Genomic DNA, 16,837 nt, shown 5'->3' on the forward strand with positions numbered 1-16,837 from the left:
GAAATCACTAATTGGCTTCCCATGAGAGTTAGTGCTACTGTTGCAGCTGCACACTTCCGTTTACTTCTCTCCTAAGGGGAGTGGGGGGGGGGGGGAACCACATCTGTAAACATTTTCAAAGTCTAAAGCACAAGGCAAAGGCATTAGCTACATTATTATCTATTCCGAGCACATGGCTTAACATTTGTTTATGCAAACCATATAATTGGAAACTCTGTCCATTTTCTGCTTGTGCTAAATATTCTGTGTATAAATACTTTTTCATAGTAGATAAAGAAGGTTTTTATTTAGGTCTTATCACCTTCATATTACATATTCATTGATTTCGAAAATGCCTTAAAGAGCTCCAGAGCTGTGAAACACTCTGAATTTCGTTTTGGCACCTTGGTATTCAATTTGCATATCAGGTCACGCACTGCTTGACATACATGCAGAATAACACTGTGGCTATTTTATTACAAGCCACAAAAGAGATTTGGAAACTGCACACAGCATCAAAAATAGATGAAAATGGATAAAAGATCCAAGAGGAAGCCACATTTTTTTTATTGTTTTGTGATGCCTAAAGCTATTTAGATGTTCTAGTCAATAAACAAAAGTTAGGCTAACAATTTTGAGGCTTCTTGGTTTTATATAGTAATTGTTCAAGGTTAGCACAATGCATCTCTACCACATGTGGAATCAGTTCTGTCTAACTCGAATTCAATCTTTACTCCCCTGTGCTACATTGGCTATGATTACATTGCCACGTGAAAGTCTGCTGTTGTCGTAATTAAACTGGGGTTTGGTTGGGAGAGAGTCAACATTAGTTCATTGGAGAGTTGGCATTCATTAAACGTGCATAAACATCCCTTTGCAAATCCCCTGTCAGGGTGTTTTATGTTCAAGTACATATAAAAGGTAGTTCGTATCGAATGACATAACTTGTATTTCATGACCAATGAGTCACCTCCACTGCTCATTCCCAAATGTCTTTCAAGCATATCTACAATCGAGAGTCTTATGCTACAATTGGCTGTAGTATTCAGATATCTACACAACTTATTGATTGAATGACTTAAGTGAGCTAGTTAACGCGTCACAAAATTGTTTATTAAAATTATGAGTCTATAATGATCAAGGCACTTGAGCTGTCTCCTTTTATATAAAAAGAGGGATTCTCAGCTTTCTCATCTATGAAGAAGATTCACTGTGACTAGGCCATGCCCAAACCATGGGTTATTCAAATACATCAGGCTACATCTACAAAGGATGCTGTTGGGATCATTTACATTATTAAAATAAGTTTCCTCGAGATTTTGTTGTTAAAGAATGGCTTAATTTAAAAAAAAAAACTTTTACAATTTTAACAACAGGTAAATATTGTGAACTTTTAAGGAATTGACGATTCATTTAAAATATGAGAAGATACATTCATCATCATAAAGAATCACTGATTCTACCAAAAGTTTAAAAAAAAAACCCTATAACTGTGGTGTTTAAGTATTTTGTCTGTTGAACGGAGGCTGTGCCTACAGGGTTTTTTCTGGGTTACTGAAGAAAAACTGGATCTAATTCCCATCATTCCTACCAAGCTTGTTGAAGGGAAGAGGTAGGAACCACAAAAAATTGGTAATGTGCTTCAAAATTGCACCTGGTCAGTAAATCAAGACCAGCATTAGCCCTAAAAATTACTTCCACAATTAGGCAGGAAACATCAAACAGCCTAATCCCTCCTTTGGGATCCTTGTAGGGATACCCTTATGTTCACAAAAGTAGACATTAAAAGTTATTTTATAAAATAGGCATCCTGGAGACCTAGAGTAGGATATGTTTAGAGTACAATGGATTTTGAATACTCTTTCATTAAACAAATATTTATTGTTTATTACTTTTGTGTGTCAGGCGCTGTCCTAGGTACTTTGTAGAGACACAGGTATACATGAGACAGCCTTTGTCTTACAATCTAGGTTGGGAGATCAGACATACACAGATGTGTAAGAGCTGCTAGGAGACTCCTTTGCTTTCCTTCTCTAAGACTACATCTGCCATTGGGTTCTAAAGATGAGCCCTAGAGATTTTCCCAGGATTGAGGAGGACCATGGAGGACCATGAGCTTCTTATAGGTAGATCTTCTCTCATGCTCTTGTCTTTCCACACAAGTTTCCTGGTCACTCACTGTTCTGCTTCCATATATATTTCTTTTCTGACTGGTAGTAAGATAACCAGATCCTTGTGTGTATGAGAATGTTCCTTGTGATTTGTTTTGCTATGCCATTGTATTGCATAATATATTACACTGTAATGAAATGAGCACTGGTTTTTAAACCACAAAGGGGAAATATAATATTGAAGACCAACCCAAATTTTACCACTGAAATGATCCAGGAGTGGAATTTTATCTTTATTCCACATTTACCTTCTCCTAGAGTGATCTGTGATCATTCACTAAGTTTGTGGTTGTTCAGTCATGTCCAATTCTTCATGACCCCATTTGGGTTTTTCTTGGCAAAGATACTGGAATAGATTGCCATTTCCTTCCCCAGCTCACTTTACATTTTTATTAATTACAATGATGGCAAACTTTCACGTGGCGATGTAATCCTAGCCAACTTAGCACAGGGGAGTAAAGATTGAACTTCTGACTAATTCGAAACTAACTCCACGTGTGGTAGAGAAGCATTGTGTTAACCTTGAATAAGTATAATATAAAACCAAGCAGCCTCAAAATTGCTGGGCCAATTTTTATTGATTAGAACACTTAAATAGCTTTAGGCATCACAAACCGTGTTATCAGTCTCGTGTTTCATAACCAACAACAGTTGGCATGAGTAGACATATCAGTCTACTCATTTCATTACAAATCATGTTAAGCCATTTAACTGATAATTTAATTTTACTTTGAACTAGTATGACCTCTAGCTGCTCTGATAAAAGACATAGATAGGTAGGACCTCATGAGAAACTATGGTTTTTGAATGGATGCTATGCCTTGATCCTGGTGGAGCTTTCTGGGATCCAGCGTTGAGAGAGGCCTGGGCTACATTAATTAGGGGCAGTGATTCTGAAGCCTTTTAGATTTGTGCCATTAAATATTAGCAGTCTGATTTTATATCACAACCCCTCCCTAAAGCTGCCATTTGATATGGATTTATACAGTTTAAATGAAAGTGAATTAATTTAATTTTGAGAAGTTTGTGATACCACTTGAAATAATTAGGGGCATGAGGTGGGCTGTAGAGAAGTATCCTCAAAGCAGGGCCAGAAAACTTTTTTGTTTCAAAAAGGCTTTTTGATTATCTTGCCCAGTCACATTATAACTTTCTACAATATAGCCCCTCTGGGGATCTAGAAGAAATGGGAATTGTAGTTAGTACACAGAAGAGAATAGAAGTCCAATCCTCTTATAAGGCACCACTAAAAACAAAATACTGGCAAGCCTCCAATAACTGTCCAGTTCTTTGGGGGCAATATTCAAAACATAAAAATTCTGGTGTATGAAAGATATTTTACTGGTCTATGGGAGTTTACTATAATGAGATTTGACCTAAGGTTCAGTACTCTGATGCAGGCCTGACTAGTTCAAAGCAGCCTCACACTTCTACTAAACAAAAGGTCTTTTTATAGAGCAAGTCTATTTCCCAATCTGATTGACTGCTGACAATTGAATCAGCATGCTTTCCTTTTATAAACAATATACTGATTATTATCATCTTTGAAAGCAATCACCGAAGTTCAGTACTTACTCCTAACCAGAACTGTTCTCTCTAGAGCAGGCTTACAAAAAATATATAGAACAAATTGGCTGAAAGCTTTACTAGAGACCACCATGCTAAATTCCCACATCCTTAGCAGTTTGTAAAAATGTTTAATTTATGTTTATGTAGTCTTATTCAAAATGTTCCTTAACAGCCTGTGGGGACCTGGTAATAGGAGCTTTTTTCTTTTTTATGTTTATTAGCTACATTAATGACTGTTTCTGCAATTCTACTACAAAGACTTGCGTTAATGAATGGCAATTAATTCTGAAATGATTTTAAACAAAGGGTGATGAGAATAACCAATCAACCCTGACTGTGGAAAGCGCAGGCAAGCTGTTGTGACCTCCATTTCTTGCATTGATTATACACTGCCAGATAGCATCAGACCTACCTCTAGATTTCATATACGGTTTGCAATGTTTCTCACCCAAAGGGATCTTGTTCATTTTATACTATGATAAATCATCTACTTTCTGGATAGGTAGCAGTAGCACATCTGCATTTCCTCTCTACCTGTATGGGTTCAAAGATGGGCCAAGGTATTCAAACAGCCTTAAAGTCAGAGTTTTAGTCCAGATGGGATAGAAGGAGAAATTTGGGAGGCAGCTAATTGTGGGATGGCTATGTGCTACACCTGATATGTGAAGAGCCTCCCTCTTTCTGGGACAAAGTGGAAGAGGATGGCTATTTCTCTCTTCCTTTGACCCTCCAGGTAGCATTCTGTAATGCCGGTATTTCCTTGAAGGATGGAGGGAGAGATAGCCTTGCTCCCACTCAGCAGAAACAGTGATTTGCCAGGCACAAAGAACTGAAACACGTGCCTTGCCTAGGCAAGCCGGAACCTGGGATTGGGGCCATCTCTTTTGTGTTTGGTCTTTCATGATCTGAGGTGAATGGACATCAATCACAAGATACATCTAGGTCTGGAGGTCATCTTATGAATTTAAGAGATTCAGGGGTGGAAGGCCTACAGGATGGAGAAGTTTCTGCTTCGAAGAAATCACAACAGCGAAGTTAAGGTCCTGCATCAAAGAAGATATCACTAACAGGAGGAGTATACCCCCTGACCTTTGCCATAAGATATGGCTTTGGAGGGAGCCACAGTAGGGCTAAGGTGAAATGTCAAATACCTCATCCGCATTCCATGTTTGGATGGTCTTAAGCCTCAGTCTCCCAATAGAATATGACCAGAACCAGCAGTGCTGCTTGTTTACTGGGATTCAGTGTTTGGTGTTCAGCATTTCTTTTGGTCTATACTTGATTCGTACACTACCATGAATGTCTATCTTACTTTTTCCCTCTTCCCCTCCTCTGGTACTCCTGGGAAGACCCTAATATGTGCCAAAATTTAGGCCTTAAGGAATTTTCCCCAGTGTGACCATGTAGAGAGTCAAAAAGTATGAGAAAAAGAAGGCTAATACCTCCCATCAGAAACTAGATTCCCCAAGGATTGAACCCAGAGGAGAGTGGGCCCTTTAGCGGAAAAGGCAGTTGATGTAGTACACCAGGTCCTGTGCCCAACAACGGTTACTGGGAGATATGTATCATATATGAGTGAAACAGTGATAGAGGCAAAGGGAAATAACTTAATTCAAAAGGGTAGGGAGGTCGCAGATAAATGTCAAGTAGACTCAGATCCAGTATGTGCAAAGACTAGTGACAAATGGGAAGGTAATAAAAAGGCTTTCCAAAAAGTCATGTTGGGGAGCAAGCAGAAGATCCCAAAACCACATGGCGTGGACAAGAATATAATGGAAGAATGACGAAATGTATAACTTTGTAACTCTTACTAGCTTCTATTTTTCTCCATTAAGGGAAATGCTCTTAAGGCTAGGAAAAGTGGAACAAAAAGTGGTTAACAGGGAACTGAAACCCCAGATGATTAAGGACACATAGCTGCCCTCCATGAGCCCAAGTCACTGGAACTGTACTTGCTGCTTTACAGAATATAGAAATCACTTGCAAGTGGGATTGCTCTCAACGCTCTTGATGAACCCTGAAGTGATTCCAGTCACTGGAAAAAGTGCCATAGCACTAGACCTGTCTTAATTTTCAAACAGGCAAGAAGGAAGAGTTTTTCAAATTACAGGCCATGGAGTTGGATATCAATTCCCAGAAAAAAAAATTTAAGAGGTATTTTTAGCTGAATGGTTTTTGAGCACTGATAGAGAAGGCAATCATGATGAGTCATCATTGATGAATCACCAGTGAGTCAGGTGACAGGGTCAATTGACTGATGGATAAAAGGCAACAGATGTAGTATATTCAGATTTCAGAAAAGAATTTGACAAGCAGTCTCACAATATCCTTTTGAACAAGACACAGCAACGTGGACTGGATGATCATAAAGTTAGGAAGGTTTGGACCTTGAAGACTAACTAGAACCCAAGAGTAGAAATGTATCAGTGGTTTAGGTCACCTTAACTTAAATAGAAATGAAGGCCATGAAATCATACAACATCTCCATCATCTGGGTCTTGCTTACCTGGAGTATTTCAATAGCTACTTATCTGATCTCCCTGTCACCCATTTCTCCCCTCTCTTATCCAACCAGGCTACAGCTTCCACAATAATTTTCCTGATGAAAAGGTCTGGCTATGTTGTTGTTATTCAGCTACATTCAACTGTCCATGGAGCTGTCTCAGCAAAGATTCTGGAGTGGTTTGCCATTTCCTTCTCCAGTGGATTAAGGCAAACAGAGGTTAAGTGACTTGCCCAGGGTCACAGAGCCAGTAAGTCTAAAGCCATATTTGAACTCAGGTTTTCCTGACCCCAGGCCCAGCACTCTAGCCACTGAGTCAACTAGCTGACCCCAACTATGTCATTATCGTGATCCAAAACCCTATCACCCCTACTAGCAAACATCAATTCCTCAGCTTGATATTTAAGGACTTTTACAAACAAGTTCCAACCTAATTTATCAGGCTTACTTCATGCTAATCCATCTCATTCATTCTCCATTTATGCCAAGTCAGACTTTGAGTTTAGCCCTCATCTTGTCCTGCTGTCTCCTATCTCTAGATGTACGCTAACAATGACTAGAAAATACTTCTTCCTCGCCTCTGTTTGTTGAAATCCCTAACAGATTTTTTTTTTCTGGGCAATGAAAGGTGAGCCCCCCTTATGATGTACTTCTGTGTCCCCTAAGTCCCTATTCATTCTCCTCTAACTTCATTCTGTACCTATCATACCCTTCCTTTTGGTCTGTATCTCCATTATCCAGCACGATGACCCTAATCCTTGCACAGAAGAATGGAATGGAATCTAGCCTATTATTCCATCAGCACCATTCAAATATTTCTAGCACTGTTACCTACATTGTCCACTGGTTTGAATGTTTCTTTTCCAAAGGCCTCAATGGGATGCCAAGCTAGTAACTCTTTTACTTTTAGCTACTGGTCATTGTTCTTCAACGTTGTTCTCCCACTGAAGCCCTTTCCATGGTCTGATTTAGATAGCAATCTAGCAGAACACTTTTTATTTTCCATGATTCTTGTAAAGGGAAAGGTGACTCACATTAGACTTGATTCTAATCAGAGTTTTAGCACAGTTCATTTGAACTTAAGCACCTAGAGAAGCATCTCTCTGAAAAGACTTCTAGACTCCTCTGAGTTAGTCTACTTGAAGTACAACATCAAGGCCAACCCCCTTTTTTCACTACGCCTGCTTTCCCATCAATATCTCCTCCCATTTAACAGCTGGGGTGTTAAATACTGATACTATCCACCAACTACAGAGAGTACGGAGAATGCCCGGAGAAGAGTAGACTGCATCTATGATAGCTAGAAAGAGTCAGACATTCAGGAAAAGGAAGACATTTCCCTTTTGAGCTTATCATAAAACAATATTAATTTTCAATGACCTGATGTTTTTCTTCACCAAATCAATGTAAGCACATTTCCCACTTGAACTACTGGCATTCTGATATTGTCAATTGATACTTGCTCACTTAGGCTCACTTTCCAATTTAGGTGCTCAGCTCCTACAGAGGTAAGCTCCAGTGAGTGGGTAGGTGGTCCTAGACCCATTTGGGTTAAGTGTTTATTTGGAGCAGCTACAAGGATTCATGTTACCTATGGGGGGCAACTGGCCCTGGGTCCGTTTTCACCTCATCAATACGATCCCATCAAAGGAATGCATAAACACTTTCACAAGTTTCAAAGGCCAACAAAAAGTCAGTTATCAAAAAACCAGGGGCCTTAATACAGGCACAAAGCCCCCTGTGAGTGCTCCCAGTTCCTATGCAAAAATAGAAGACAAATTTTAACTACAAAGGGCTAAAGCATGTGGTGCCACTACTTAGTAAACAGTCTTCTCTTTCCTTCTTCCTTTTTTCCCTCCCTCCTGCCTCTCCTGTGGTGTAAGGGAGAAAGTCTGAAAAGGCTGTGAACAAAGGTCACAGCTTGCAAAAACACAAGGGTGACATAAGTAACAGTGACTGAGGCTTTGCTATATACCACCACACCTCCCCAGCTCATGCCAACTCATAGAAACCACCAGAAAAATATGGCCAGGACCCCTTCGGTCCAACTTTGCCCATCCTCTACAATGAGGAAAAGAGGCCAAAGGAAAAGACAAGTACAGGCCAGGTCTTACTTTTGACTATGCCCAAAGTGGGCAGACCCTTAAGCAACGTTTCTGGTAAGAGCAGGCATTCTCCCTCTACCCCCATCCCCCAAAGTACAATGTCCTCACAGAGATAAGCTGATCCAATAGAATGAGCACTGGCTTTAAAGTCAGAGGCCCTGGGTTCAAACACTGACTTTCCTACTTATGACCTATGTGACCTTGGGATAGTTTACTTTACCTCTCTGGGCCTTAGTATGTCATAAGGGGGTTGGACTAAATGGCCTCTGAGGTCTCTTCCTGCCCTCAATCTGTGATCCTATCTAGGATCCAAACCAAACAAAGCTAAAGGCACCATGCATGGTATAGTGGGGAAAAGGAATGGAGTAGAGATGAGAAAATTCTGGGCTTCTAGCCCCTGCTCTGCTTCTTAGTGATGATGAGACCCTGGACAAGCCAGTACCTGTCCTGAATACCTCAGAGAGATAATATATGCAAAAGGGTTTTGAAGAATTAAAAAAGGAAATAACATTTAACACAGTAAAGACGTTTTCATGGCACTTCATCTTCACTGTAAAGAGATAAAGGAACCGTAGTCCAAGTCCTTGGATCTAGTTCCTTGCTGTGGAATACTTGTCTGATGTGCCATTCTGACACTCAAGCCCCTGGTTTCCCATCGAGTTATTGCCATCTCTAGCTCCTAAACAATACATTAACAGACTTTTCAGTACCCTGTAGGCAGTGTGGCAGAAGAGAAAAAAACGGGGTTAGATTTCTGCTCAGAAAACCTGGTCTCTCACCCTGTCCCGGCACTGCCTGGCTACGCAACCCTGCATGGGACTCAGCTTCCTCATCTATTATAACAAAGGGTTTGGACTCAACTTCCAGCCAGTTGTAAACCATACCTGCTGTGCCCCTGCCCCAGAGGCTCAGGAAAGCCCAGGCTCTTTGCTTTCACCAGGTGGGGTCCCCAGCAGGTGCTGTCTCTCATTCCTCACGGAGGAACCGAGAAGGAAAAAGCACTTAGCCAAAGTACAAGAGACACATTTATTAAGTGCTGGCTAAGTGCTAGGAAAATAAAAAGGTAAGCTAAGACCTGGTCCCTGCCCTCAAGGGGCTAGGTATTGTTGCCCTTAAGTCGTTTTCACTTGTATCTGACTCTCCATGACCCCATCTGGGGTTTTCTTGGCAAAGGTATTGGAATGGTTTGTCATTTCCTTCTCCAGTTCATTTTACCAATGAGGAAACTGAGGTAAAACAGGGTGAAGTGACTTGCCCAGGGTCAGCCACACAGAGTCAGCTAGTCAGTGTCTGAGGCCCAATTTGAATTTAAGATGAGTCTTTGTAACTCCAGGCCTGTCACTGTTTCCACTGCACCACCTAGCTGCCTGCTAACAGTTCACTATAAGATACCAACACATGTGCATAGAACACAGGACGTTACAAGACAATTATGAGGAGCTGCTCTCGTCGGCTCTCCTACCAGTCTGACCATTTCTCCTCATTCTCCATTGCTGGATACTCACGTCTCTATGCAGGCTATGGGCCCTCTTCTCTCTTTAAAACCTGTCTTAGTGATCTCAACAGCTCCCATGGGATCTGCCCTCATCCCTCTGAAGATGATTCCCCAGTTTTCCATTTCTAGGCCTACTATCTCTCTCAAGCTCCAGAAGCCTGCTGGACATCACCACCTGTATGTCCTCTAGGTATCTCAAACTCATCACATCCAAAATGGACCTCATTAAACCTAGCCGCACCTCCATGATTTCCTGTGCTTTGCTAGTAATTAAAGATAGCAGCTTAAGAATCATACTCAACCCTTCCCTCTCCCTCATCCCCCACAACCAATCAATAGCCATGTCTTGTCAATTTGCCCTCCACCACATTTCTTTTATCTGTCCCTTCTCTCTACCTAGGTCACTGCTCTAGGTCAGGTCCTACTGCCTCGCCCATATAAAGGTATCTGGACTTCTCTCCCCGCCTCCAGTCACTTCCTTTTCTAACTCATCCTCCATAGAGCAGTCAAAAATGAACTGCTTAAAGCATAGATCCAACTGTGTGATTTGCTGCTCCTTCAGCTTGGCATTTAAAGACCTTCCTAGCCTATCTCCCATCCATCTTTATCTCCAGGCTTATTTCACATTGTTCCCCTTGGAGCATATCACATTCCAGGCAAATTGGGCTGTCATTCCATGAATTCAGCATTCCATCTCTAGCCTCCCTGCTTTTGAACAGGCACTGCTGGATGCCTAGGTTGCAGTCCCTTTTCATCTTAGCCTCTGATCATTTGATTTCTTCAAGACTCACTCAAGTGCTATTTTCTAGGGGAATTCTTTTGTGACCACTCTACTCTCTCCTAGATAGCTAGATGGCACCAGATGCTAGGCCTGGAGTCAAGAAGACCTGAGTTCACATCTAGCCTCACCCACTTTTTAGCTGTGTGACCCCAAGCAAGTCATTTAACCTCCTCCTGCCTCAGTTTCCTCAACTGTAAAATGGCAATAATAACAGTATTTACCTCACAGGATTGTTGTGAGGATCAAATGAAATATTTGGAAAGCATTGAGCATATTACCTGCCATGCAATGGGTGCATAAGAAAAGCATTTTTTTCTTTCCCTTTAAATTATCTTGGACTTATTAACATGAGTAAAGCTGGTAACCCACAGAAGAATGGAAACTCCCCGAAAACAGGGACTCCTTTTTCCCTTGGATATGTGTATCCTCAGCATTGGGCATAGTACTTTGCACAGAGTAGGCACTTAAAATGCTCACTAAATTGAAAGATTCAATTTAATAATCACCAAAACCCTTTAAAGTAGATGGGGCTGGCATTACTAGCTCCTCAGATGATGAGACTGTGGCTCTCAGAGGTACAGGAATTTGTTGGGGTTCATACAGTCAATGAATGAGGGGCGGGGAGCTGGGCCTTAAAAACAGGCATCCTCATTACAAGTCCAGGGCTCTCTCCTGACACCTTGCTGATTTCTTGTTCTATGTTGAAAAAGAAGAATGTAGCTCAACCTCTGATGACAACACATACAGAGAAGCTAAGGAACTGGTAAAACAACGCTAAAGGTCACCGACTTCGGGGCACTGAAACAAACGGCATTTAAGGGATTAAAATTCATCACGTAAGTCATTTCTCACCAAAAAAGTTACTATCTATCCCCAACAACATTAAAGACACTGGCCAAAAATGGACCTGCCTTCCTGTCTTCCTATTCTTCCTATGTTTTCAAACTGACATATTTCTTTTTTTCTTTTTCTTTGCTTTTTGGAGGGCAGTTGGGGTTAAGTGACTTGCCCAAGGTCACACGGCTAGTTTTTGTGTTAAGTGTCTGAGGCCGGATTTCAACTCAGGTCCTCCTGATTCCAGGATCAGTGCTCTATTCACTGCACTACCTAGCTGCCCCCTCAAACTGACATATTTCTTATGGTCAACAAAAGACAAGCCCCACTTATCTTTATCTGCATTTGTCCCATGACAAAATAATATAATAAAAGAGTGTCGCCTTCCCCCCTCCCCAAGAAGAGCAATGTTCACCATGATGACCAGGAGAAATATTTTCCTAGTTCTGATCAGTAAACTACTCACTGGGCCACCCTCTTTTACTTTCGAATGCCCTTATCTCTGATGAGCAAAGGATCATTTATAAGGAAATAAATAGAAATTCTTTGTAAGTTTAACACATGTATGTGTGAGTGTGCATACACACACACAGATATATATATGTATATATATGTATATATATATATATATATAATCTCATTTGATCCTTACAATAATCCTCTGAAGTAGGTCCTATAGTATTCTGCAAACTTTAAAGAACTATATAAATGCTAGGTATTATGATTATTTTTTTTTACCTAGGCACATAATACATTCAGGAGATAATAAATAACTAGGAAATGTCTGAAATGATTAATTGATGCTTCCATTAAGTATACATCTTGCCTTTCCACTTAAAAAAAAGATACAGAACAGGATCATTTTATTGCTTCTCTCCCTATGGATAGTGATTTTGTTGAGCCCAGGATTGTGCAAATTATTGTGTTCATGAAACCTATAACACCCTAATTTCTAATCATTTACTTACTTCAGAAGTCTCCTCCCCATGCATATTTAAAGTAAAAATCTGCATCAGTGGCATTAAGAATTTACTAAGTGTTAAAGCAAACCCTCCATTATGCTCCTCTGGTGAATTTGCAAGCCATATGATTCTAGGGTTTTACCCACCAGGGAGGGAAAGGGGTCAAAGCACAGAGAAAATAATATGAAATCACTTCAAAGTCACAATGCATAAGAACAAACATGTACTATCTGAACGGAAATTTTTTTAGATTGCCAATATCAATGAACATCAGTATCTATTGTTATAAGAGTCTTGACATCTCAGGTCTCTTGGATGTTTACATACCCAACTGAGAAACCAAAGTGCATTGATCTAGAAAGCAATCTGCTCTGTGGTTTTTATTTTTTTTTGCAAGATTCTTTTGCAAATAACTACTTAAATGAATAATTAAGAAGGCCATTCAAAATAAATATTAGTGTTCTCTTAAACCCTGTTCTCAAGTCATTTTTATGCCTTTAAATTTTAAAGGTAATGATGATCTCCACCTACTTGCCAAGAAAATGAACACTAATTCTCGGGATAAATAAAACTATAAAGACTCCTATGGACTGTGTAGACAAAAATGCATCAGGGCTTCAACAAAGCAGAAAGCATAGCACATTTTAGTTCAAACTCTTGAATCATCTTAATGAACAAAGGCATATTGGATACAAGGCTGGACTTGGGAAGCAGGAAGACCTGGTTTAAAATTCCATTTCAGACATCTGCTACTAAATGCTGGACCCAGGTAAATTACTTCATTCTCTCAATCATAGTGACTCAATCTGTACAACAGAGGTGATAATAGAAGAGCTTAAAAGACTGTTGTAAGGATTCAATGAGGAACTGTTCAAGGTATTTGCAAACTGCTATACAAATGTGAATTATTTATGACTACTATTATCACTACTACTATTGCCACAAAAATGTGATTTGAAAATGGAGGATCACAGGAATTTTTCTTTTCTTAATTCTAACTCAAGGGATACTGACTCCAGAGTGATCACATAGTTGGAGTTGGTTTCAGCAACACAACACACAACCCAAAATGGTCTTTGTGTGAGATATTGTTGAATAGTTGGGAAAGAATAAAGACATTCGTGCCTATCTACTTAAACACAGAATATATTCCATTGTAATTAAATCCCACTAAGGAAAACTGAGGTTTCTTCATTCATTTATTACCAAATCAATATGTATTTTAATGTTCCAAAGAATTACCAATTAAAGCACAGAAAAATCTACCCTGGATTTTGATTATCCCCACTGAACAACTGGAAGCAGCGCTAAATCATATACAGTATTGTTCCCAGCTTTCTTCTGAAGGTATTGGCATTACCTCTTTTGGTCTTCTAAAGCTCCAAATGCTAATTTCAGGGAGACCCAAATCTTACTGTACTTACATTTTCTTTCTTTTCTTCCTAGAAGGTAAAATGAACATGTTTATGTGGGAGGAATTCCTTTTTCTCACAAAGCCAAAATAAAGAAAAAAAACTTTTATTTATAAAAAGTGTTATTTTTAAATCCAGGGTAATATGCTTGCTGTCATCTACTAATCAAAGAGCTTTTAACCTACAGTGTAATATATGGGAAGGGACCAAGTTGTACATTCAACTTTCCATCATTTTATTAACAGGTTTAAAAAAAATGTCTAAATGAAAATATCACTGGTAGCTTTTAAGTACTTTTTCCAGTTTTGAAAGGACAATTTATTTCTATGAAGTTGCACAAAAAGAAAAAAGATATAAAGAAAACCCACAGGAGATCCTTAGGGTAGAGGCAATGATAAGGTGTCAATGGACTGTGACTCACTGGTAAAAGGGGTTGCTCCCATCAGTGAGACCATAGAGCCAAATATACAATACTCTACCTACTTGAAGAAGTATGCCAAAAGACTTGGATTTAGTCCCCACATCCACCAGTGACTAGCTACAAGCCTTGGGCAAATATGCTTCTCTGAAAATTCAGTTTTATCTAGAGCAAAATGGAGACATGACGCTCTAATGAGATCTGTACACATATCAGGTACAGAAATCCTACCCAACAGCTGAAAGTTTTACAGATACCAGAATTTTTCTTCAGGTCCAAGGAAAACTATTTATTATTCTTCTCTTCTTTTTTAAAAGGCTTAACACGGAAAGTGCCTAACAAACCTTAAAACACTACACAAATGCTAGCTATTATTGAAAAATCTCCTTTCCTCCTCTTTTTGACTCCACTTGTCCTTTTCCAGGAAGGTGATGAGAGAGACTGGGTATTGCTTCCTATTCAAAGACTGAGCTCCTTAAGCCAAGTGAAATGAGGTAAAGAGAATCAGTCTGAAGGTACATCGTCAATGTTGATAATTCAGTTCCTGTTCTACCAAATCCAAAAGAACCATTTCTTCCTCCATGTCAGTCGGAGGACCTGGAGCATGTGTTTTATTGTCATGGCTTCCACCTCATTCTGCCAGTGTAGATAAAGCTTAGTTTGGATGAGAACAATCGTAAAAGACTCCTCCAAGTTCATTGCAGTGTGAAGCTTCTGGAAAATGGTTTAGTTGGATTTCAAAAGGCTACAAATATGACAATGAAATCCATAACTTAAGAGAAAATTGAAATTTTCAGTTCTGTTTTCTTTTCAGAAGTTATTCCACTTATTACCTCCTCTTCTCTAAAGTTCCATAAATTACTCACAAAGAAAGATATTTCTTTTTAAATAGCAACACAAAAGAAGCAATTTATATGACATACATCCCTTACACGATCAAAAAATACCCCTTATTTTTATCTAGGCAAGTATTTTCAACAAGCAGCACTTCACTTATATTAATCAATTTCCCACCATCTCTATACACTATCATGATGCATGTTTTGCAGTACTAGAAAAGGCAAAGAGAAGAGCAGGAAAGGCCACTGGTTGTCAGAGCTGGAAGGAGCCAAAGTGGGTATTGCTAAGGTGCCCTCTGCTTACTTGCCTTTGCAGTAATGGGCCCAGAAACATCTTCAGCTTTAGAGCACCACAAGGCAACAGTGTAGACTGAGAAGTAAAAGCATGCAGACTTAGAAATAACCCCCCAGACAACTCAACTGCATGGTACTTTGCAAACCCTAAAGAGCTACCAAAACGTTGGCTGCTGTTGTTTTGTTGGTTGTAACCGAGTTGTCCCTTGCTCAAAGTTTTCCCTAGAACATTCAAAAAGCTGTAATTTCTAGAGTTTGCTGTTAGATAATTTCAGTGTTGAAAAGGAAAGGACTTAGAATATAATCTATTAATATTTCTCAAACCAATGGAGATCAAGGGAAATAAGAGCTTACCAAACACCCGAGGGCTGAACGGATCCAAAAGAATCCAATACAATTCCACCTGTTAGTTTTCTTGGAGGCGCTTTCCCTAGACGAGAAAAGTGAGTAGGTGCAGAGTTTCCTCAACAGCAGCAGGTATCCATCTTTGGAAGTTATGCCCCAAGTCTTCAGACCCAGGCCCAGACCTCTCTCTCCCCTGCTGCTGCTCGGCCCATTACTCAGATGCAGGCAGTCACAGGTGCAGGAAATCTGTGACATAATACACAACTCAACTCTACAAACATTTATTGAGCACCTCTACATTCTAGGGACAGCACTAGACCCTAGAGATCCCAGGGAGATCAAAGCCAGCCAGAGGCAGATGTCACACTGCATAACTTGGGGCCTATTTGGAGGGAATGAGTGTGGGGGTGGAAAAACAATCCAGCTTCCTCCTCTCTGGAACTGAAAGAATGTACCCCTCTAATCCCCAGGCTGTTACATGGTTGGATTCTTCCACTGAACATCCAAACTTCAGCTGTTATCATCCCTTACCATTCCTTCTTCAGCCTGGTCTGGCTCAACCCCAATATTAGGCCTTTCTTTCTTGGCACACTCCCGCCACACATCATTCCTTTGCTCTGTTCATGATCTGATCTGGTCTCTTCTCCTCCTTCAGGATAACTTAGCTCAAATCTGGCTTCCTCCAAGGGCTCTCAGATGGTGGGTACCCGGAGCCGTCCTTTATTCTGAACCTCCTTAGCACGTACATATTTCATCTGTGCTAAATATTTATTGGGAATTATTGTGCAACTGTTCTCAATCACTTTAGCTCAGGAAAAATCACAATCTGAAGTTTGAGAAAAATCAATTAGAAAGTCCTGAAGGACATGGACACATTACTTATTTCTCTGTGAACGTCCTCTGGATCACATATAGGAACACAGGTTTAAAACTGGAAAGGATGCTACTTCATCTAGAAAGCTAAATTTTACAAGATGAAAATGGGGCACAGAGAGATGGAGTCCTTGTTCAAGATAGCTAAGGTAGTAAGCGGCAAACTTGGATTTTGAACCCAGGTCTGCTGACCTGAAGTCCATTACACTTTCTGCTTCATCACGCCCTTTCTTTCAAGCAGCTAGGTGGTGCACTGG

The 16,837-nt window shown here is 40.1% G+C and overlaps 1 protein-coding gene across 1 annotated transcript in view; it reads right to left on the reverse strand.

Moving 5' to 3' along the window:
* Window positions 1-16,837, reverse strand: part of LOC138143071 (AF4/FMR2 family member 2-like) — a 198,727-nt gene that overhangs the window by 113,925 nt on the left and 67,965 nt on the right. The window contains exon 5 of the mRNA XM_069064262.1: window positions 15,717-15,953. Within this exon, the coding sequence (XP_068920363.1) occupies window positions 15,717-15,953 (237 nt within the window). The remainder of the gene's footprint in view (window positions 1-15,716; window positions 15,954-16,837) is intronic.

This window comes from Petaurus breviceps, unplaced genomic scaffold (assembly GCF_028583685.1).
Source record: "Petaurus breviceps papuanus isolate PSGF00001 unplaced genomic scaffold, PetGlider_PUasm1.0 90626, whole genome shotgun sequence".
Classification (NCBI taxonomy): Eukaryota; Metazoa; Chordata; class Mammalia; order Diprotodontia; family Petauridae; genus Petaurus; species Petaurus breviceps.